Here is a 23,831-nt window from a genome sequence, read left to right on the forward strand (position 1 = left end):
ATTTACCTTCTATTCCTAATTTGTTGAGAGTTGTCCTGAATTCATATTGAACTGTATTACTATATTATTTTTTTAAATCAGTTTTGCAAAAGTAATACCATCTCCATATGGCAGAACAAGTAAGCATTTTTCGTTAAACATAATTTCATAAATATTCAAGATTGTCATATAGAGAATGGAAAGAAACACTGCTGGCTTCTTCCATTTTCATGTTGAGTAACAGAAGCACAAAGGTTGTTGTGTCAGAAATCACCAAGGCACAGACTTGACTTCAGGATTTAGTGACCTAATAGCAATACAGAAATGTAGTTCTGTGGAGAGGAGTATTAGATACGATTTCCTTTTTTCATCCTCTGAATATTGAAAATTTTGACTTAGGACTTTATTGGTGAAGGGGAGTTAGTTGCATAGAGAGAGGAGAACAATAATTACAACAATATTACAAAGCCACTAATTGTATGTAGTTTCATTGCTTATGTAATGTCAGGAAATATTTACCATCTGATGTAGAGGTGATCACTCATCTTTGCAGTCTCTTTAGAAAGCTACCAAAAGCACAGGTATTTCTTCTTCATCATGTTTTCATGATGAAAATTGGATGTGGTAAAATTTCTTAATTAAAGAATATTATTTACCTTAGGTTCACTATTTTCAGGATTATGATATAGGATCAGCAGAGTTGTAGTGTTACAAAGGAAGGAAAGAAGGGAGGGAGGGAGGAAGGAAGGATTCTTTTTTGGTGAGTGCAACTTTTTTGAGCTTTTCTGTGTTTGTTTATCATAACATTGGAAAATAGCAACAATAAGCATTTTTACTATGGCAATAAAATCGTAAGGACATTGTATTTAAGCAAAATTAGATATGCTCAAAGGGTAAGTTTTGTATGTAAGTTTTATAACTATATATATAGTTAAAGCTATTTGTTACAGTACTTTTATTATTTATCTATTGAGGTATACATGCTCAGAAATCTTTTATTGATGGGTGCATAATCATAAAAGTTTGGAAATGACTCCATCTAGCTTCTAACACTTTTTTCCCCATTGAAACAATTACTCTTTTTTTTTTTTTTTTTTGTGGTATGCGGGCCTCTCACTGTTGTGGCCTCTCCCGTTGCAGAGCATAGGCTCCGGACACGCAGGCTCAGCCGTCATGGCTCACGGGCCTAGCCGCTCCGCGGCATGTGGGATCTTCCTGGACCGGGGCATGAACCCGTGTCCCCTGCATCGGCAGGCAGACTCTCAACCACTGCGCCACCAGGGAAGCCCAACAATTACTCTTATAATACAATTTTTTATACCAATATTAGGATGTTGACTATAGAATTATTACAGAAGATGTTACAACATTGGCAGTACTTGTTTTTAAAACGTATACTTGAAAACACTTTTCCCACATTTTTTTCAGTTCCACATTGTTTGATCTGTAGTTACTGCTTTGTGTTCACTTGAAGGTCTCAGGATATGGGCAGAGCAGTAGCTCTTACCATCATTGTGATCTTAGTGTTGGGAATAAAAATAATGTTTAGCTGCAGTAGGTATTTGGGAAAGCTAAATCTGAAAGGTACCACTGACTTATAATAAGAATAACTTTGGGGAAGATTATTCTTACTGTTTAAAGCCTGATGTTTATTAAAACAAATCAGCTGCTCTTTCCCTTTACAGGTATACCATGCTTTGTATAAATCCATTACACTGTACTGACAACTGGATTAATATAGAAGATTAAATTCAGATGTAATTTTCTCTTTGTTGAAGTAGTTTTTGAGACTAGCTTTTAAATACCAATTTCACACTATATACATCATACAATTTAATATATGACTTGTATTTTTACAGTTTTCTTAAGTAGATCTAGAGATCTGTTGTATAAAGTTAGATTTATTAAAAAATTGAACTGATCCTAATATGTCATCAGTGTATGAATATATATACATATCTAATTCTTATATAAGAGTGATTTGGTATAACCCTAAGCTGTTAAATGGTAACCATAGTATGGTTATTTAAACTAATGTTTTTAATAAAAATAGATCTAATTTGGTTACTTATTTTATTTTAGCGAAGAATAACCAGAATTCAACAAATAGAGAAGGACATACTTCGTATACGACAGCTTTTACAGTCCCAAGCAACAGAAGCAGAGGTTAGTAAATTGTCTCTTTTGTTTGCAGACATAAATATAGGTCGTTATTCTAAGAAGAGGAAATAGGTATAATTAATGTGGCATCATTGAAATAGGTGTTCTTCTAAAGAAATGAGACACTTAATAAGTTTATAAGTTTTTTCATTAAATTAAATAGATTTCAAAAACCTTTACTACTTTGGTTTCTTCATAACTTTAATGCAGTTAAAATTTATAGAGCCATAAATACAGATACCTTACTTCAGTTATCTGTTTTCATATAATCAGATAACTAACTTAATTTGGCTACTAACAATTTGTAAATAAGCTATCTCTTTGTATGTAATCCATAGTAAGAATTGATCATACACATATATCTATGCTTACTCTATAAACTCCATTAAAATGACAGTAAAAGGATAAAATTAAAAATCACAAATACCAGGGGAGGTGACATCAGTAAAATTTGGGGAGCTGGAAAGCAGATAAACAAATTACTCTTCTAGCTTATGGTAGAGAGTTGACCCCTGAGTCAGCAGTAGGAAGTCAGGAAGCAACCCATTTTACACTGTGGAGTCCTACAAGGTTCCAGAATTGGTTACACCTGGATGTGCTACCTCTGGATGTGGGGATTAAGAAAGAGGTTAAAAGCGAGAGGATGACTGAAAGTTTAAGAAGCCGGTGGAGCCTCCAGAACCTCTCTTCAACTCTGCATGGCTAAGTGACTGCTACTTTCCAGGCTCAGCAAAAGCTGAGAGATTTATTCTGGAAAAGGTAAAAGAAAGGGTCTTTGGATAAGGGTAATCCTAGTATAGTTGAAGTTGGGAGGGAGGTATCACACTAAAAACTGAAGTAAGTGAAAATTTCCTTACTGAATGCTGAAACCCTCATTGGCATCCAGGTTTATAATGCAGGCAAGTTTCTAGAAGCAACTTCTCTAAGAAATGTGACTAACCCAGGAAGAGAGACCTAAAGGTACTGACACTGGAGGATTTCTCAATAAAACATCCCAGCTAGACCACCCTACTGGATGGCTACAGCTGACAGACTCCATCCTTTAGGCATAGAGCTTCATAGGCAGTCCATTCCTAAATATGGCTAGACAGCTAAAGACCACCAGACATTTTAAGAAAGTTTCTAATAAAAAAGATTTAATGGAAATAAAGACTATGCAAGCAGAAGAAAACTTAAGAAAAATAGAACTAACATTAATATTCTCAAGATAAAAGATAATGCATCCATAAAGTGAGAAAATGATGGTATACAAAAGGAACATTCAGAGAATTTAAAAAACAGTTCTTGGGAATTAAAATTGTAATAGTAGAAATGAAAAACTCAACAAAAAGGTTAAAAGATAAATTTCTCAGAAAATAGCACAAAGGAATAATGCAATGGAAAATAGAAAAGATAAGAAAGTCAGAGAATCATTCTAGGAGGGTTCAATATCCAAATAAAAAGGGGGTTCCAGAAAGAGAATGGAGAAACTAGAGGAAGGAAATCATAAAAATAAATTAAAATTCCCCAGAACTGAAGGGCATAGTTTTCCAAATAAAATGGTCTCTCCAGTATCCAGTGCCACAGATGAAAATCCCACACTAGGCACATCATGATGAAATTTCATCTCACTGGGAATAAAGAGAAAATCTTAAAACCTTGTAGAGAAGGAGAAGAAAACAAATTTCACACAAAGAAACAGGAATACAAATGTCTTTAGGTATATAAACAGCACACTGGAAGCTGGGAAGTAGAGTAACAATTTCTTAAAACTTCTGAAAGATTATTTTCAGCTATGTTCCCAAACGAGTTCTCTGACACCACTAGTTGTCCTACAGTTCAAATCAGTTCTGACACTACCCAGACTTAGTGTAGACCCTACATTTAAGGGTAAGTCATTCACAAGACTGCCTTCACTTCAGGTACCAGGCAAGTTTCAGGTGTCCCAAACCATCTGCACTCTGCCCAGCTTGTTGTAAATTCTACCCAAGTGGGTGTATTACACTACAGTTCAATTCTGACATTAACTACTTGGTGGGAGCCTAGACCTTACAGGTTAAGGGCAGAGCCCTTCACAAGACTACTCCCACTTCAGATGCCAAGCCTCCCATACTTCTTCAAATTTGGGGTATCCTACAACAGCCTTTAGGTTTGATAATTCACTTCAGTGACTCAGAACTCAGTAAAAGTTCTACACTTATGATTACAGTTTTATTATAAAGGATGCAGATCAGGAACAGCCGAGTGAGACACATAAGGCAGGACCTAGAGAAGGTGAGGGCTTCCATGATCTCTCACTCTCCCAGGACGTCTTTGTGTTCACCAAGCAGGAAGCTGCATTGAGCTTCAGTGTCCAGAGTTTTTATTGGGGTTTCATTATGTAGGCATGCTTGATTAAACAAGTGGCTACATGATTGAACTCAGTTTCCAGCACCCTTCCCATCCCTGGAGGTCAGTCTTGGCTAGTTCAACCCTCTAGTCACATGGTTGGCATTTCAGGTGACCAGCACCCATCCTGAAGCTATCTAGGGATCCCCCATGGGTCACCTCATCTGCATGGCAAACTCAAGAAATTCCAAGGGTTTTAGAAGCTCTGTGCAAAGAACAAAGGGACAAAGACCAGATATATATATATTTTTATTATACCACACGAGCCTATAAATTTATCTCTAATCAACTGCCTATTAAATTTGAGAGTAGAATGCATTTTCAGATAAAGTATCAAAAATATGTATTTCTCTATACTGTTTTCTGGAAGCTATTAGCAGATATAGTTAAAATGAGAAGGTAAAGCAAAACAAATGAAGATTTGGGATCCAAGACATAAAGAATACAATACAAGAGAAAGACATGAAAGACTCCCCAGAATGAAGATGAAGGGAGATTCTGAGACTAATGATAGAGAAAGTAACGAGTCCCTATTGGCACAGTTGAGAATATTCTGGGAGAGATGAGTCTAAGAAGATGAAATCAGTAGACTACTTAATGTTTTTGAATTTATTGAAAGGAAAAGAAATTTACACAGTAGGAGAGAAACTGTGAGGGTGTCATAAGTACACGGAACACCAAATAAACAAAACAAAAAAAAGATACTCTTACTCAATGGACAACAAGAAGTTGTAAAGGAAAGAATCATAGTATACCACCTGTCACTCATGACTATAATTTAATAGTCAAATAATGCAAATAGGGAACAATTTATCTAACTATAAAATGTAAATTGGACAAATAGAGGAACAGGATGAGTATGCTGTGTTAAGGGTGGAATATTTATAAAAGAGAAATCAGTCCCTGTCTTACATAATAGGAAATCAATAAATGAGGCATTAAACTAAGAAAAGCAGAACCTAGCAACACAAGCAGGTTATTTAGAGATAGAGAAGTGAGTTCCCAAAAAAAAAAAAAATCCTCTGAAGGAGATGAAAATGTTTGCCTTAAGATAACAGGAAATGGGACAGAGCAAGCAAGTGTGAAAGATCACTGTTCATTGTCACAAGGCTTTAGAACTAATGATTATTTCAACTGTGTGTAACTATGATAAAAATAAAACATTTAAAAGAGCCAAGGCCATCATTTAGAAGATATTTATACTTATCTTCCTCTATAATCTGGATTGGCTTAATAATTATACCTTGATAATGATGATTAGTAAAGAACTTAAGAGGAGCTTAGAGAAAGCAAAAACGTTGGTAGCAGTATATCCTAGGAAAAGTCATGTTTAATATACTATCAGTGAGTAACAAGAAGACCAAGCAGTGGAAGTAAGAGGAAGGTACTATCTCAGTGGAACACAAATACTGTATATTTATCCATGCTAGAAACTGAATGTTACTGAGGCTTGTGCGTATTGGTCAGCTCTGCTGCTGAAATTTGGTTTTGATCACCATATAGAAGGATGGGGGTGTAAAAGACCATCCCCTCACCTATCTGTTTATAGCCAGCGAATATGGGCACTTCTCACCTTGTTTATAGGTAAATAATAAGAAAACCTACATGGGGCTTAAGTGAACTATTGCTGAATAAGTTTCAGAGAAGCATGTGGGAGGCTCAGAGAAAATAAATTTTCAGGAAGTTATTTGCTTCTTTAGTCAACTGCAGGAAGACCTGTCTCTGTGCAACAGGAGCAAAAGAAAAGCTGAATAAAAATCCACATTGAACAATAAACAACAGAATCTTTGCTAGGAAAAATTGGCTCAGTATTTGGGGACAGATTTGAGACACATCAATGGAAAGTTTCTAATGTGCAGCCAGATTCAGACTCACATTCCAGATCATGAGAAAAGAAGAGACTGCAAAGACTGAAACATCAGCATAGTGCTGTTTTCTAAATATAATTCCTAAAAACACAAGCATTTATTGATATTTTTAAATGTTTATGATATACAAAATAGTATGTACACTTTGATCCCATTTTTTTTAAAGATATACACAAACATAGTGTATCAGAAATAATATGGAAAGGCAGATAACCATTCTTAATACCTCCTCGTTTTTCTGGTTTGGCCAGTTTTGGAATTTTTTTTATACTAACTATGTACAGTTTTTATAATGAGAGAAAACTTTGTATACAAAACAAATTTGTCATGTCCTGTCATGGCCAGCACGTATTTTCCACTCATGGAAAATTTGATCAAATAATGAACAGTTCTGTTTTGAGCCAAAAACAGTGCAGGGAAGACAACTTTTTCTAATGTTAAAAGTACAATTTTTGGAAGTGTAGAGTCCTTTTTAAGACTATTTTCATCCATGCTTGTCTTTAAATATCTTTGGATTCAGTACATCTAAATATGAAATATGTAGAAACGTGTATTTCCTAAATAGGCAGTTTAAGTACAGCGTAATAGTCATATTGCTAAAAGTAGTTTAACCTGGCTGTCCTAAGTCAATATAAACCAAATATTTGTAATATAAAGAATAAGTGTCCTTTTTGCAATGTTGACTCTTAAGGACTTTAAAAAAAAAACCCAAAATCCAGTTTCTCTTTGCTTCTTTTTCAGTGTCATTGGCATTACTGTATGTGGCATTCTGGTTATTATGACCCCTTTTGGCTTTCCAGTGTAGTTTATCTGTGTTTTGGTGTTTTTTGTTTGTTTTTTAATAGAACAGGTTCTTATTAATCATCAATTTATACACATCAGTTTATACATGTCAATCCCAATCGCCCAATTCATCACACCACCACCACCACCCACTGCCGCTTCCCCCCTTGGTGTTCATACGTTTGTTCTCTACATCTCTGTCTCTATTTCTGCCCTGCAAACCGGTTCATCTGTACCATTTTTCTAGGTTCCACATATATGCATTAATATACGATATTTGTTTTTTTCTTTCTGACTGACTTCACTCTGTATGACAGTCTCTAGATCCATCCACGTCTCTACAAATGACCCAATTTCGTTCCTTTTTATGGCTGAGTAATACTCCATTGTATATATGTACCACATCTTCTTTATCCATTCGTCTGTAGATGGGCATTTAGCTTGCTTCCATGACCTGGCTATTGTAAATAGTGCTGCAGTGAACATTGGGGTGCATGTGTCTTTTTGAATTATGGTTTTCTCTGGGTATATGCCCAGTAGTGGGATTGCTGGGTCATATGGTAATTCTCTTTTTAGTTTTTTAAGGAACCTCCATATTGTTCTCCATAGTGGCTGTATCAATTTACATTCCCACCAACAGTGCAAGAGGGTTCCCTTTTCTCCACAGCCTCTCCAGCACTTGTTGTTCGTAGATTTTCTGATGATGCCCATTCTAACTGGTGTGAGATGATACCTCATTGTAGTTTTGATTTGCATTTCTCTAATAATTAATGATGTTGAGCAGCTTTTCATGTACTTCTTGGCCATTTGTATGTCTTCTTTGGAGAAATGTCTGTTTAGGTCTTCTGCCCAGTTTTGGATTGGGTTGTTTGTTTTTTTAATATTGAGCTGCATGAGCTGTTTATATATTTTGGAGATTAATCCTTTGTCCATTGATTCGTTTGCAAATATTTTCTCCCATTCTGAGGGTTGTCTTTTCATCTTGTTTATGGTTTCCTTTGCTGTGCAAAAGGTTTTAAGTTTCACTAGGGCCCATTTGTTTATTTTTGTTTTTATTTCTATTACTCTAGGAGGTGGATCAAAAAAGATCTTGCTGTGATTTATGTCAAAGAGTGTTCTTCCTATGTTTTCCTCTAAGAGTTTTATAGTGTCCGGTCTTACGTTTAGGTCTCTAATCCATTTTGAGTTTATTTTTGTGTATGGTGTTAGGGAGTGTTCTAATTTTATTCTTTTACATGTAGCTGTCCGGTTTTCCCAGCACCACTTGTTGAAGAGACTGTCTTTTCTCCATTGTATATCCTTGCCTCCTTTGTCATAGATTAATTGACCGTAGATGCATGGGTTTATCTCTGGGCTTTCTATCTTGTTCCATTGATCTGTATTTCTATTTTTGTGCCAGTACCATATTGTCTTGATTACTGTAGCTTTATAGTATAGTCTGAAGTCAGGGAGTCTGATTCCTCCAGCTCCATTTTTTTCCCTCAAGACTGCTTTGGCTATTTGGGGTCTTTTGTGTCTTCATAAAAATTTTAAGATTTTTTTGTTCTAGTTTTGTAAAAAATGCCATCAGTAATTTGATAGGGATTACAATGAATCTGTAGATTGCTTTGGGTAGTATAGTCCTTCTCACAATATTGATTCTTCTAATCCAAGAACATGGTATATCTCTCCATCTGTTTGTATCATCTTTAATTCCTTTCATCAGTGTCTTATAGTTCCCTGCATACAGGCCTTTTGTCTCCCTAGGTAGGTTTATTCCTAGGTATTTTCTTCTTTTTGTTGCAATGGTAAATAGGAGTGTTTCCTTCATTTCTCTTTCAGATTTTTCATCATTAGTGTATAGGAATGCAAGAGGTTTCTGTGCATTAGTTTTGTATCCTGCAACTTTACCAAATTCATTGATTAGCTCTAGTAGTTTTCTGGCAGCATCTTTAATACTCTCTATGTATAGTATCATGTCATCTGGAAACAGTGACAGCTTTAATTCTTCTTTTCCAATTTGTATTCCTTTTATTTTTCTTCACTGATTGCCGTGGCTAGGACTTGCAAAACTATGTTGAATAATAGTGGTGAGAGTGGACATCCTTGTCTTCTTCCTGATCTTAGAGGAAATGCTTTCAATTTTTCACCATTGAGAATGATGTTGGCTGTGGGTTTGTCTTATACGCCCTTTATTATGTTCAGGTAGGTTCCCTCTATGCCCACTTTCTGGAGAGTTTTTATCATAAATGGGTGTTCAATCTTGTCAGAGGCTTTTTCTGCATCTATTGAGATGATCATATGGTTTTTATTCTTCAGTTTGTTAACATGGTGTATCACATTGATTGATTTGCATATATTGAAGAATCCTTGCATCCCTGGGATAAATCCCACTTGATCATGGTGTATGATCCTTTTAATGTGTTGTTGGATTCTGTTTGCTAGTATTTTCTTGAGGATTTTTGCATCTATATTCATCAGTGATATTGGTCTGTAATTTTCTTTTTTTTGTAGTATCTTTGTCTGGGTTTGGTATTAGGGTGATGGTGGCCTCACAGAATGAGTTTCGGAGTGTTCCTTCCTCTGCAATCTTTTGGAAGAGTTTGAGAAGGATAGGTGTTAGCTTTTCTCTAAATGTTTGATAGAATTCACCTGTAAAGCCATCTGGTCTTGGACTTTTGTGTGTTGGAAGATTTTTAGTCACAGTTTCAATTTCATTACTTGTGATTGGTCTGTTCATATTTTCTACTTCTTCCTGGTTCAGTCTTGGAATGTTATACCTTTCTAAGAATTTGTCCATTTCTTCCAGGTTGTCCATTTTATTGGCATAGAGTTGCCTGCAGTAGTCTCTTAGGATGCTTTGTATTTCTGTGGTGTCTGTTGTAACTTCTCCTTTTTCATTTCAAATTTTATTGATTTGAGTTCTCTCCCTCTTTTTCTTGATGAGTCTGGCTAATAGTTTATCAATTTTGTTTATCTTCTCACAGAACCAGCTTTTAGTTTTATTGATCTTTGCTATTGTTTTCCTTGTTTCTATTTCATTTATTTCTGCTCTGCTCTTTATGATTTCTTTCCTTCTACTAACTTTGGGTTTTGTTTGTTCTTCTTTCTCTAGTTCCTTTAGGTGTAAGGTTAGATTGTATATTTCAGATTTTTCTTGTTTCTTGAGGTAGGCTTGTATAGCTATAAACTTCCCTCTTCGAACTGCTTTTGCTGCATCCCATAGGTTTTGGATCATCGTGTTTTCATTGTCATTTGTCTCTAGGTATTTTTTGATTTCCTCTTTAATTTCTTCAGTGATCTCTTGGTTATTTAGTAACGTATTGTTTAGCCTCCATGTGTTTGTGTTTCCTACATTATATTCCCTGTAATTGATTTCTAATCTCATAACGTTGTGGTCAGAAAAGATGCTTGATATGATTTTAATTTTCTTAAATTTACTGGGCTTGATTTGTGACCCAAGATGTGATCTACCCTGGAGAATGTTCCATGCGCACCTGGGAAGAAAGTGTAATCTGCTGTTTTTGGATGGAATGTCCTATAAATATCAATTAAATCTATCTGGTCTGTTGTGTCAGTTAAAGCTCGTGTTTCCTTATGAATTTTCTGTTTGGTTGATCTGTCCGTCGGTGTAGATGAGGTGTTAAAAGTCCCCCACTATTATTGTGTTACTGTCGATTTCCTCTTTTATAGCTGTTAGCAGTTGCCTTATGTTTTGAGGTGCTCCTATGTTGGGTGCATATGTATTTATAATTGTTATATCTTCTTCTTCTTGGATTGATCCCTTGATCATTATGTAGTATCCTTCCTTGTCTCTTGTAACATTCTTTATTTTAAAGTCTATTTTATCTGATATGAGTATTGCTACTCCAGCTTTCTTTTGATTTCCATTTGCGTGAAATATCTTTTTCCATCCCCTCACTTTCAATCTGTATGTGTCCTAGGTCTGAAGTGAGTCTCTTGTAGACAGCATATATATGGGTCTTGTTTTTGTATCCATTCAGCGAACCTGTCTTTTGGTTGGAGCATTTAATCCATTCACGTTTAAGGTAATTATCGATACGTATGTTCCTATGACCATTTTCTTAATTGTTTTGGATTTGTTTTTGTAGGTGCTTTTCTTCTCTTGTGTTTCCCACTTAGAGAAGTTCCTTTAGCATTTGTTGTAGAGCTGATTTGGTGGTGCTGAATTCTTAGCTTTTCCTTGCCCATAAAGCTTTTGATTTCTCCATCGAATCTGAATGAGATCCTTGCTGGGTAGAGTAACCTTGGTTTTAGGTTCTTCCCTTTCATCACTTTAAGTATATCATGCTACTCCCTTCTGGCTTGTAGAGTTTCTCCTGAGAAATCAGCTGTTAACCTTATGGGAGTTCCCTTGTATGTTATTTGTTGTTTTTCTCTTGTTGCTTTCAATAATTTTTCTTTGTCTTTAATTTTTGCCAGTTTGATTACTATGTGTCTCGGCGTGTTTCTCCTTGGGTTTATCCTGCCTGGGACTCTCTGCGCTTCCTGGACTTGGGTGGCTATTTCCTTTCCCATGTTAGGGAAGTTTTCGACTATCATCTCTTCAAATATTTTTCAGGTCCTTTCTCTCTCTCTTCTTCTGGGACCCCTATAATGTGAATGATGTTGTGTTCAGTGTTGTCCCAGAGGTCTCTTAGGCTGTCTTCATTTCTTTTCATTCTTTTTTCTTTATTCTGTTCCGCAGCAGTGAATTCCACCATTCTGTCTTCCGGATCACTTATCTGTTTTTCTGCCTCAGTTATTCTGCTATTGATTCCTTCTAGTGTATTTTTCATTTCAGTTATTGTATTGTTCATCTCTGTTTGTTTGTTCTTTAATTCTTCTAGATCTTTGTTAAACATTTCTGGCATCTTCTCGATTTTTGCCTCCATCCTTTTCCTGAGGTCCTGGATCATCTTCACTATCATCATTCTGAATTCTTTTTCTGGAAGATTGCCTATCTCCACTTCCTTTAGTTGTTTTTCTGGGGTTTTATCTTGTTCTTTCATCTGGTACATAGCCCTCTGCCTTTTCATCTTGTCTGTCTTTCTGTGGATGTGGTTTTTGTTCCACAGGCTGCAGAATTGTAGTTCTTATTGCTTCTGCTGTCTGCCCTCTGGTGGATGAGGCTATCTAAGAGGCTTGTGCAACTCTGTTTTTTTTTTCCTTGATCGAACTAAACTACACTCTATTTTTTAAATTGTTTTTAAAGAGGCAGCTTTTGTTTTTATTGAGCAGCACTGTGTTTATTTTTTTTAATTTATTTATTTATTCATTTTTGGCTGCATTGGGTCTTTGTTGCTGCACGCGGGCTTTCTCTAGCAGCGGCGAGCAGGGGCTACTCTTTGTTGTGGTGCATCAGCTTCTCATTGCAGTGGCTTCTCTTGTTGTGGAGCACGGGGTCTAGGTGCACGGGCTTCAGTAGTTGTGGCTCGCAAGCTCTAGAGAGCAGGCTCAGTAGTTATGGCATGTGGGCTTAGTTCCGTGGCATGTAGGATCTTCCCGGACCAGGACTCGAACCCCTGTCCCCTGTGTTGACAGGCGGATTCTTAACCACTGTGCCACCAGAGAAGCCCTGTATTTTCTTTTTTGATATTTTATGCTTTGAGTTTTTGCTGCTTTCAAGCTTATTTAGTTATAGTTAGTTTTTATTCCCCCCATCTTTCTTATATTCTGATTATTGCTATTTGGCTGCATCAGCAGGGTTTTTTTCTATTTCTAAATCAATATTCACATTTTTTCTATTTGATTGACTCCTTTATGTATATGAAATAGCCCTCCTTATTCCATTTAATGCTCTTCACCTTGAATTTTATTTTGTTTGCTATTAGTATTACTGCACTGGCCTTCTTTCTGTTATCATTTGCTTGGTGTAACATATTCCCTGTCTGTATATTTCCAAATTTTACCAACTTTCTGGCCTCTGAAAATTCATTTAAAAGTTGTCATTTGTCGGGCTTCCCTGGTGGTGCAGTGGTTGAGAGTCCGCCTGCCGATGCAGGGGACATGGGTTTGTGCCCCGGTCCGGGAAGATCCCACATGCCACGGAGCGGCTGGACCCATGAGCCATGGTCGCTGAGCTTGTGCATCCGGAGCCTGTGCTCCGCAGTGGGAGAGGCCACAACAGTGAGAGGCCCGCGTACCACAAAAAAAAAAAAAAAAAAAGAAAAAAATTGTCATTTGTTAATAGCAATTCTCATTTTCCAGCACTATTATAAGGTTATTGCAAGTTGGGCGCTTGTTTGTGGTTTTTTTTTTTTTTTTTTTTTGTGGTACGCGGGCCTCTCACTGCTGTGGCCTCTCCCATTGCGGAGCACAGGCTCCGGACGCGCAGGCTCAGCGGCCATGGCTCACGGGCCCAGCCGCTCCGCGGCACGTGGGATCCCCCCAGACCGGGGCACGAACCCGCTTCCCCTGCATCGGCAGGCGGACTCTCAACCACTGTGCCACCAGGGAAGCCCTGTTTGTGTTTTTTGTATTTGTTCAAAATTTTATTTAGATCGTTGGATTTGGGACTGACTGTCTACCACTGTGACCTAATGTAATTCTTGTTTCTTTTTGTTATAATAATGGTCATATCATTCGTAGTCTAAAATGTTTACATTTATTCAGTGAATGAAAACTAAAAGAAGGTGCTATGTCTTACTCAAGAAAGAAAATTCTAATTTTGCTGTTTGATGTTTCTTTATTCCATTATTATCATTCTTCTAATATAGATCAGAGAGAGAAGCTTGAAAATAGAGAAAACTGGGAATCAGATGCTCATAAATTAGGTCACATACTGTGTAGACAAGAAGAGAAAAGATGTCTGCTAAATAATTTCTCTACCATGAAGCATCTTATAACACTGTCTTTGCCCTACCTGGTTTAGGGTCTAGATGTGGAACATAATTCAAATGATGTAATTATTACACATGATTCAAATCTCAAAAGTTCCAAAAGGATATGTGAGGCAACCAGTGCTGCCACTTTCTTATGTATCATTTCAAACAAGTTGTTTACTGGCAAACATGTACATTTGGGGGCAGGGGGAGTGGCTCAGAAGGGTGAGAACTGTGAGGAAAATTATGGCACGGTTTAAAAATCTCTAGAAAATAGCCAGTGAGAAATATTTATTAAAATCCCATGCAGAGTACTCTTACAACCCATTAATAAGGAGACAACCCCACTTACAAATGAGCAAAAGATTTGAATATACATTTCACCAGAAAAATATATAGGAATGGCTAATAAACACATGAAAATATGCTCAACATCATTAGTCACTAGGGAAATGCAAGTAAAGAAAACAGTAAGCATTGGCAGAGTTATGGATAAATAGAAGCCGTCATACATTGCTGATGGGAATCTAAAATGGTTTGGTCACTTGAAAACTGTGGCAGTCACCTAAAGTATCAAATGTACAATTATCATATGACACAGCAATTCCACTTCTAGGTATCTATCTAAGAGAAATGGAAACATGTCCACACAGAGACTTTCACTTGAATGTTCATGGCAGTATTATTCACAATAGCCTAAAAGTAGAAAAATGCAAATGTGTATCAATTGGTGAATTAATAAACAAAATGTGGTATACCCTTACAATGGAATACTGTTTGGCAATAAAAAGGAACAAATTGATGACACATGCTCTAACAGAGATGAACCTCAAAAGCATTATACTAAATAAAAGTAGCTAGACACATAAGTCCACATATTCCGCTTATAATTAATGTACAGAAAAGACAAATTCATAAAGACAAAGTAGATTTATAGTTACCTGAGGCTGTGGGTGGGAATTGGGATTAACTATAAAGCGTTCTTTTAGAGCACAAGGGATCTTTTTAGAGTGATGAAAATGTTCTAAAACTGGAGTATTGTGATGCTTGGTAAGTTTATTAAAAATCATTGAGCTGTACACTTAAAGTGGGCCAATTTTGAGATACGTAAATACCTCAACAAAATTGTTTTGTTTTTTTTTTAAATTTTTTTAGTCCTAGGATAGAAAACTGGGCAAGGTGTCCAGCAACTATGGGAATAAGGAAACTAGATAGGATTATTCTTTCAAAGGAATCAGAAACAATCTCTTTGTTCTCAGTGTTAGCAGTAGTTTTAGATAGTGATCAAAGAACACAGACAGGCCTGTAGCCTAGGATCAATGAAAGAATAAAGGGAAGTAAATAAGTAAAGAAAATAAAGATAATAAGTGTTAAATATTACTTTGTGCTCTAGAGTCAGACTGCTTGGGTTGTGATCCCAGCTCTGGCTCTGCCGTTTACCAGGTATGTGACCTAAAGCCAGATACTTATCATCTGTGCCTCCTCAGTTTCTTCATCTGTAAAATGGGGATAATAATAGTATGTGCTTCGTAGAGTTGATGTAAGGATTAACTAAATCAATAGATGCCAAGTGATTAGTGCATAACAAACATTAGATTTTTTTTTAACTTCATTATTTTCATCATTATCACCATCATCAGTTGGGCCTGGCAGTCCTGCAGGCCTACTATGTTTCTCTGGATCCCCCATTCTCTCTCTACTGGAAATGACTATTTCTGATATCTACTAATCTTCGTCCTTCTAATAATTTCATCTCCTCCTTCACAGAGAAAACAGTAGCTATCGTCAGAGCTCTCTCTCCTTCCTACCAGGAAGCATTCTGCCTTCCTTCCTAAGCTTTGGATTTTCAGCTCCTGCCTTCTCAGGAACTTTGTACTCTTACCTCGTTTCTCTCACTTATTTATCTTCTTTCCTTTCTGTAGCATCTTTTCATTGGAATTTAAACATGCTCAAGTCTTATCTTTAAAAATAGAAAATGAACCTTCCTCAGGTCCACCTCTCCCTGCAACTGTTCTTCATCTGTTCCCTTCCCGTCCTCATTGTCTTTTCCTAATCTTCACTCCAAAGGTGTTTCTAGACTCCAAGTCTGTATTTCCTCCCCACCATTCACACACACCAGTCTAGTCTCTACTCTCATAGTTTCACTGAAATGGATCATTGATGACTTACATATGGCTAATTAAATTGACATTTTCAGTCTTCATCTTGATTATTTTCCACATTACTGAACACTGTTGCTTGAAATATTACACTCTTGGCATCTTTTTTGGTTCATACACATTCCTTAAGACATATTTCTCTTTTCTCTTTATTTTCTCTCCCTCCCTGAGACCATCTTATTTATGCTTAGGGCTTCACTCACCAGCTGTATGCTTTTGGCTCTCAAATTCATTTTTCTAGCCCCGAGCTCCAGACTCCTAAATCTGTGTACCTACTCTGCATCTCTACTTAGTTGCCTTAAAGGCATTTTAAATCCAACATATCCAAAGCATAATTCATGATCTTCTCCTCCTAAGTCCTCCTTATGAGCCCCACATCCTCCAAAATACCCTCATTCTCCTTTAGTATTACCTGTCTCTGTGAATGGTACCATCATTACTCAGTCGTGTGAGCTAAGGAACACAGGAGTAATTCTTGACACCAGACCTCTTCCTCCACTCGCCATATCCAATCTATCATGCAGTCTTTCAGATTTACCTCTGTCTCCACTGCTTTTATCTCCATCACTGCTTCCCTAGGTGTAAAGTACCATTATCTAATACTTACTTTAATACATAGTCTCCAAACTGGTCTCTTCTCTTTACTACCTACTTAGACCATTTTAAATTTGACTTAAAAAAAATCAAAATACACGCACCTTTTCCCATTAGTATTACTGGTATTAGTTATGTGAGGGCAAGAGTGCCATCTGAGAATCACACTAAATTCAGTAAAATCAGTACGTTTTTTGTTTTTGTTTTTGTTTTTACCATCTTTCTGTTCTACTCTTCACACTATAGTTCTTTGATGTTCTAGAGCAAGCCATGTTTCCTCCCAGCCCAGGTTCTTTGCATATGGTCTTCTGTTTACCTAAAACCTTCACCTTCTATCCCCATCCCATTTCCTAGAACTCCTGTTTGTATTTAGATCTCAGTTCAGATAACGCTTCCTAAGGGAGCTCTTCCCCCCAAATCCCCACAACGTATGGCGTCCCTCTGGTGTATATCCTTATAGCGCCCTGTACCCTTCTTCAGAGTACTTGTCAAAGTTTTAACTCTATTGTCATTCTCTCATTATTTGATAGTATCCCTGACTAGCCTGAAGCTTGAAGAGTGCATTGAGCAGTGTCTGGTTTTGCCAATGCTGTATTCCCCAGCACCTAGTGAAAGTAACCAACATGGCAGATACTCAGTACTCTTATATTGACGTCTTCAATTATGTTAGTGTCAAATCTTGGTGGATTTAGTGGTTTTTGATTCATTTTGTCTCTAGATTGATTTTGTATTCTCTACTTTTGTTGATTTTGTTGAATTTCGTAGTGTAATTTTCCCATGGTGATATTTTTTCTTCTGTTTCTGAATTATTGAGACTACCTCTCTTTTGCCTATATATAACTTATACTAGTTTATTGATGGAAATACTGGTAAATTATTAAGTCACATCTTAAATGGTCTAGGAAAGCTTTATGTTTAAAGAAATTCTAGTGGAAGCCATTGTACAATAAATACAGTTTTCCACTATTACGTCAAATTTTTTAAAGTGTAATTTTTATTTTTGCATTATCATTTTCCTAGGGCAGGCACATTTGTGATTGTTTCTATAAAAGATAATGGAAAAGTTATTTTATTTCTTTGATTCTGCAGTGATATTTTTTTCAAAGTCACTGCTTTGTACTGGATATAATCTCTCTTGAAATGACTGCTTTTACTGGATATAATCTGTCACTTTCATTTTACATAGCAGATGGTGGCTACATTAGAAAAGGTTTTTGTTTTTTTTCAGATCAGAATCTTACGAATTTATCTGTTGGTTTCATATGACTTTTATTAGCAGAAGATGTATATATATATATATATTCTGTGTATAAACATAGTTATACAGAAGGTGTTTTTAAGCTTAGGTTAATAGTTTAACTGTTATATTTGCAGCTCTAATAAACGCCAGAGCCATGTGACCTTGCGGAAAAGACAGTTATTTGTTCTAGTTGGGTTATATTCCTGATAGTGATGTGAGCACAGCTGGTGGAGGATGGTGTTTCTGTGAATCTCAGAAAATCCTTTGTCTTGTGTGGCTCTAATGCTCGAGGGACACACTTCACTTTCCTTTTACCGAAATAGTCGACAGTCAACCCTGCTGGAGCTGATGAAGTATAAAGTGCAGTTCCATGCTTTTGTAAACCTGTATAATTGAGGCATTCAAAGCTTTAAAGCAAGAACGTAGGAAAGCTCTGGGCTAAGAAAGCATACACCATTTTTGTATGTAATGATGTTAACTCCATATTAACAGAGGTCATCTCAGAGCAAGCATGAAGCCGGCTCACATGAAGCTGAGCGACAGAATGAAAGTCAAGCAGTGGCAGAAATCAACATGGCAACTTCGGGTAGTGGTCAGGTAAATATTTTATTAATTTTTTTCCAATTAACTATTTAAATATTTAAAAAGGAATACAGAGTGAGATGATTCTCAGAAAGATCTGTAAATCTTATCTACTTTCTTAGTCTTGAATGGATATCTCCAGAAGAATTCAGTACCAAAATGCTATGTCATTTTTCTTTATTATATCTAACAATAATGCTTTCAAAATTTCTAAGTATATTTTATAGCTCTAAATTGTGTGTCTCTGTTTTAGCCTAAAATGATTAGCGTGAGAAGAATTTTTTTGAAAAATAAATACTAAGCTGCATTTTGGTCATATGTGATTTGACCTAGTTATTATTGCTTCTATTTGAATAGGTTTGCTCTTTCTCTGTGGCATTCTTTGCAAAGACATTTTTATGTTTTTAAAAAATGGTCATAAGGACTTAGTTATAGTTCTTGTTTTATGTTGCACTTCAAGGTTACATAAATCTAGAAATTTAAATCCTATCACTGAAAAAGATGATTCTAATGCTCATACAAAGTAGAAACATAGCTTAATGATGTTTACTGTTGTCATCTTTAGCAAAATTATGGACGTCAATTTTGTTTTTTTTTAATGTAGAACTATTATCTTGTTATGTTGCCATCAGTCTTCTATTAGAGTTTTATTGGAATGCATCCTACTATGACAGTATTTTTCTTTGGAGTTTTCTGTATTCTCCACATTTTTTCAATGAATATTTTATGTTGTATATGAATCATCTTTTTAAATACAATTTCACTAAGATAATTTTAAGGAAATTTTCTTACTGTTGATATAAAATATTCCCTTAGTGTCTGTAGGTTACTTTTAATGATACTATTTATTTTAAAAGAGCCTGCTTCTATTAGTTCATTAAAATTTAAAGCTTAAAATGTCTCATACTTGAGTACTTAAATTTATTTTACTGAGTTAAAACAAAAAGATACTTCATTTTAATATTACTGGTGAGCACTGTAGTGGAGAAAACTCTATAGATGGTAAATTAGGGAAATTATATTTAAATAGCACATTTGGGTTATTTCTTTGTGTATTGTTTAGGGAATTCTTTGGGAACATTACGTGTTCCTACACATATGTAGAAAGAAGAAAAGTTCTGTCTTTTTGATAGGAAAAAAAATTGTTTGCTTAGGATTAGACCCACTATTAGTGCTTTGGGTCATATTCCAATTATTATATACTTTTAACACCTCACCTATCCAATAAGCTGGATATTCATTTAAAAAAATTGAAACCCTTTCACACTTCTGACATCAAAATTAATTCTAAGTAGATTAGATTTGATGTCTAAAATGAAAACTATTAAAAATACTACAAGATAAGAAGAAAATGAGGGTAGAATTTTTATAATCATGAAGTGGGTAGGAAACCATAAGAGAAAGGAACAGTAGGTTTCATATAAAAATGTAAAACTTCAGTATGCCATAAAATGATAGCAAAGTTACAAGATCACATTAATGATGCTACAGCTACTCCCAGGTCCTAATGTAGATGAGTGATATATATCTGTGGGACTGTAATTCAGTTATGCCAAGATTCCTTTAACCTGTCTTAATCGGATCTACCCATGTGACAACCGCTTGGGGTTTGTTCATTTGCGTTGTTTTATTATTTGCTCCAGAGACAAAAACCATTGACAGTAATTAAAAATGAAAATAATCTTTTTGACTCTCAGGATCACAGTAGCATGATCTACCAAAGCTCCTATCCTGGTGCCCTTATCTCTACCACTTTGTGGAAATTCATTCTACCTCACCTGGTTTCCTGCCCACATCCACTCTGCCGGAATGATCTTTACATGAGTAAATCACCCTCTTTGTAAAATCCTTTGTTGGCGTCCCTTGGTTCTTAGAATAAGATAACCCTTTATTATGACCTGTATAATCTGGCTCCTTCCCAACGTGTTAGCTTTATGTCACACTTTGCTCTCAGCACTTCTGCTGCGCTGACCTTTCAGGACCTCACCTTTCCTGGGCTTTCTCCTCTGCAGCCTGTGCACCGTCTGCTCCTGTTCCATGTAGTGCTCTTCTCATCCCACTTCACTCAGTTAACATCAGTTTGTGTATGTTTGAGCTTAAGCATGGCTTTCTCAAGAGGCTTGAACTGTTCACATCCCATTATTAAAGGCTGTCCTAGCTTGTTCTTCTCCCTTGCAGACCACATTTGCAGTTTTATGTTTATTTCTGTGATTATTTCTGTTCTCCCCAGTAGACTATAAGCTCCAGAAGGGCAAAGATCCTTTCCAGTTTCATCCATTTTTATATCCCCACAATCCCTGATAAATAGTAGATAACAACAATAAATACATGTAGGTTGGAAGGAATGACTAACACCCCTTCTAGAAATAAGGTTTCTTGACCTGTGATTAATCTCCCTTGGAAGTTAAATGAAAAGAGAAAGCTAAAAGTAAATTATACAGATCAGATCCCTATTTACTTAGTATATAACTATGTGTGTAATTCATTAATGAATTGATCCTCAGCTTTTCTGTTTAATGTTTAGAACCAGATCTCTAGTGATATAACCAGTAAGTAGTAATGAACTTCAACAAAGAGTGGGAAAGAGAGAAAATGGTAGGAGGACCTTTTCTGCTGCTAGTAATGTGTTTTTAAACCTTTTATTATGGAAAATTTCAAATATATACAGAGGCAGACAGAATAATATAGTAATCTACATGTACCCTATCTACTTGCCCTCCCATTTTATTTTTGGAAAAGATCCCAGACATCATTTCTTGCATAAATTGTTCACTTTGTATTTCCAAAAGATAAGAACACACTTTGGGGGGACTTCCCTGGTGGTGCAGTGGTTAAGACTCCATGCTCCCAGTGCGAGGGGCTTGGGTTCAATCCCTGGTCAGGGAACTCGATCCCACATGCATGCCACAACTAAGGAGCCCGTGTGCTACAACGAAGACCCGGCACAACCAAATACATTTTTTAAAAAATGGAATACTTTTTTTAAATTGAAGTATGGTTGATTTACAATATTGTTAGTTCCAGGTGTACAGCAAAGTGATTCAGTTATACATATATTTTTTTCCAATTCTTTTCCCTTATAGGTTATTACAAGATATTGAATATAGTTCCCTGTGCTATACAGTAAATTCTTGTTGTTTATCTAATTTATATATATGGAGGTGTGTATCTGTTAATCCCATACGCCTGTTTCATCCTTCCCTCCCTTTCCCCTTTGGTAACCATAAGTTTGTTTTCTATGTCTAAGATTACTTTTTTTAAAATTGAAGTATAGCTGATTTATATTATTATGTTAGTTTCAACTGTACAGCAGAGTGTTTCAGTAATTTTTTTTCAGATTATTTGTATCTGTTAATCGCATACCATTAATCTGTCCTTTTCTCCTTCCCCTGTGATAACCATAAGTTTTTTTCTGGGTCTATGAGTCTGTTTCTGTTTTGTATATAGATTCATTTGTATTCTTTTTTAGATTCCCCCATATAAGTGATATCATATAATATTTGTCTTTCTCTGTCTGACTTGCCTCACTTAGTATGATATTCTCTAGGTCCATCCATGTTGCTGCAAGTGGCAGTATTTCATTCTTTTTCGTGGCTGAATAAAATTCCATGGTATCTTCTTAAACTAATCATCTGTTGATGGGCACTTGGGTCGTTTCCATGTCTTGGCTGTTGTAAATAGTGCTGCTATGAACATTGAGGTGCATGTATCTTTTTGAATTAGAGTTTTCCTCTTTTCTAGATTTATGCCCAGGAGTGAGATTGCTGGATCATATGGTAGCTCTATTTTTAGCTTTTTAAGGAACCTCCATACTGTTTTTCACAGTGGCCGTACCAATTAACATTCCCACTAACAGTGTAGGAGGGCTCCCTTTTCTCCACATTCTTTCCAGACTTTTTAATGATGGCCATTCTGACCGGTGTGAGGTGATACCTCATTGTGGTTTTGATTTGCATTTCTCTAATAATTAGCAATGTTGAGCATCTTTTCATGTGCTTGTGGTCATCTGTATGTCTTCTTTGGAGGAATATCTGTTTAGGTCTTCTGTCCATCTTTTGATTGGGTTGTGTTTTTTTGATATTAAGTTGTATGAGCTGTTTGTACATTTTGGATATTAACCCTTTGTCAGTCGCATCATTTGTGCATATATTTTCTCCCAGTCCATAGATTGTCTTTGTTTTGTTGATGGGTTTTTTGTTTTTTGGTTTTTCTTTGCTGTGTGAAAGCTTTTAAGTTTGATTAGGTCCCATTTGATTATTTTTGCTTTTATTTCTTTTGCCTTGGGAGACTGATCCAAGAAAATATTGCTATAATTTATGTCTGAGAATGTTTGCCTATGTCTTTTTCTAGGAGTTTTATGGTGTCATGTCTTATATTTAGGTCTTTAAATCAATTTGAGTTTATGGTGTGATGGAGTGTTCTAACTTCTTTGATTTACCTGTAGCTGTCCAGCTTTCTGAACACCACTTGATGAAGAGACTGTCTTTTCTCCATTGTGTATTCTTGCCTCCTTTGTCGAAGATTAATTGACCGTAGGTGTGTGGCTTTATTTCTGGGCTCTTTATTTTGTCCCATTGGTCTGTATGTCTGTTTTTGTGCAAGCACCATACTGTTTTGATTACTGTAGCTTTGTAGTATTGTCTGAAGTCCCAAAGCAATCTACAAGATTTAATGCAATTCCTATCAAAATGCCCATGACATTTTTCACAGAACTAGAACAAATAATACTAAAATTTATATGGAACCACAAAAGACCCAGAATTGCTAAAGCAATCCTGGGGAAAAAAGACAAAGAACAGTTTTTTTTTTGTTGTTGTTGTTTTTTAAAGAAGATGTTGGGGGTAGGAGTTTATTAATTAATTTATTTATTTTGGCTGTGTTGGGTCTTCATTTCTGTGCAAGGGCTCTCCCCAGTTGTGGCAAGCGGGGGCCACTCTTCATTGTGGTGCGCAGGCCTCTCACCATCGCAGCCTCTCTTGTTGCGGAGCACAGGCTCCAGATGCGCAGGCTCAGCAGCTGTGGCTCTCAGGCCTAGCTGTTCCGTGGCATGTGGGATCCTCCCAGACCAGGGCTTGAACCCGTGTCCCCTGCATCAGCAGGCAGACTCTCAACCACTGCGCCACCAGGGAAGCCCAAAGAACAGTTTTTTAAAATACATAACTATAGTGCCATTATTACACTGCCAAAGAAACTAACAGTAATTCCTTAGTAGCATCAGATATCTAGTCAGTATTCAAATTTGCAATTGTTTCATGAATGTCATAATTTTTCAGTTTATTTGACTTGGGCCAGATAA

At 36.2% G+C, this 23,831-nt stretch overlaps 1 protein-coding gene across 17 annotated transcripts in view; it reads left to right on the forward strand.

Annotated features, from left to right (window-relative positions):
- Positions 1-23,831, forward strand: part of APC (APC regulator of WNT signaling pathway) — a gene marked incomplete at its 5' end in the record, with an annotated part of 138,502 nt that overhangs the window by 82,792 nt on the left and 31,879 nt on the right. For 10 of the 17 annotated variants that reach the window (XM_079702112.1, XM_079702121.1, XM_079702114.1 and 7 more), the window contains 2 exons: positions 2,062-2,145; positions 18,446-18,550. In XM_079702112.1, coding sequence (XP_079558238.1) covers positions 2,062-2,145; positions 18,446-18,550 — 189 coding nt within the window. The remainder of the gene's footprint in view (positions 1-2,061; positions 2,146-18,445; positions 18,551-23,831) is intronic. The other 7 variants (XM_079702123.1, XM_079702122.1, XM_079702126.1 and 4 more) reach the window with 2 other exon arrangements.

Source organism: Hyperoodon ampullatus, assembly GCF_949752795.1.
Source record: "Hyperoodon ampullatus genome assembly, chromosome: 4".
Taxonomy (NCBI): Eukaryota; Metazoa; Chordata; class Mammalia; order Artiodactyla; family Ziphiidae; genus Hyperoodon; species Hyperoodon ampullatus.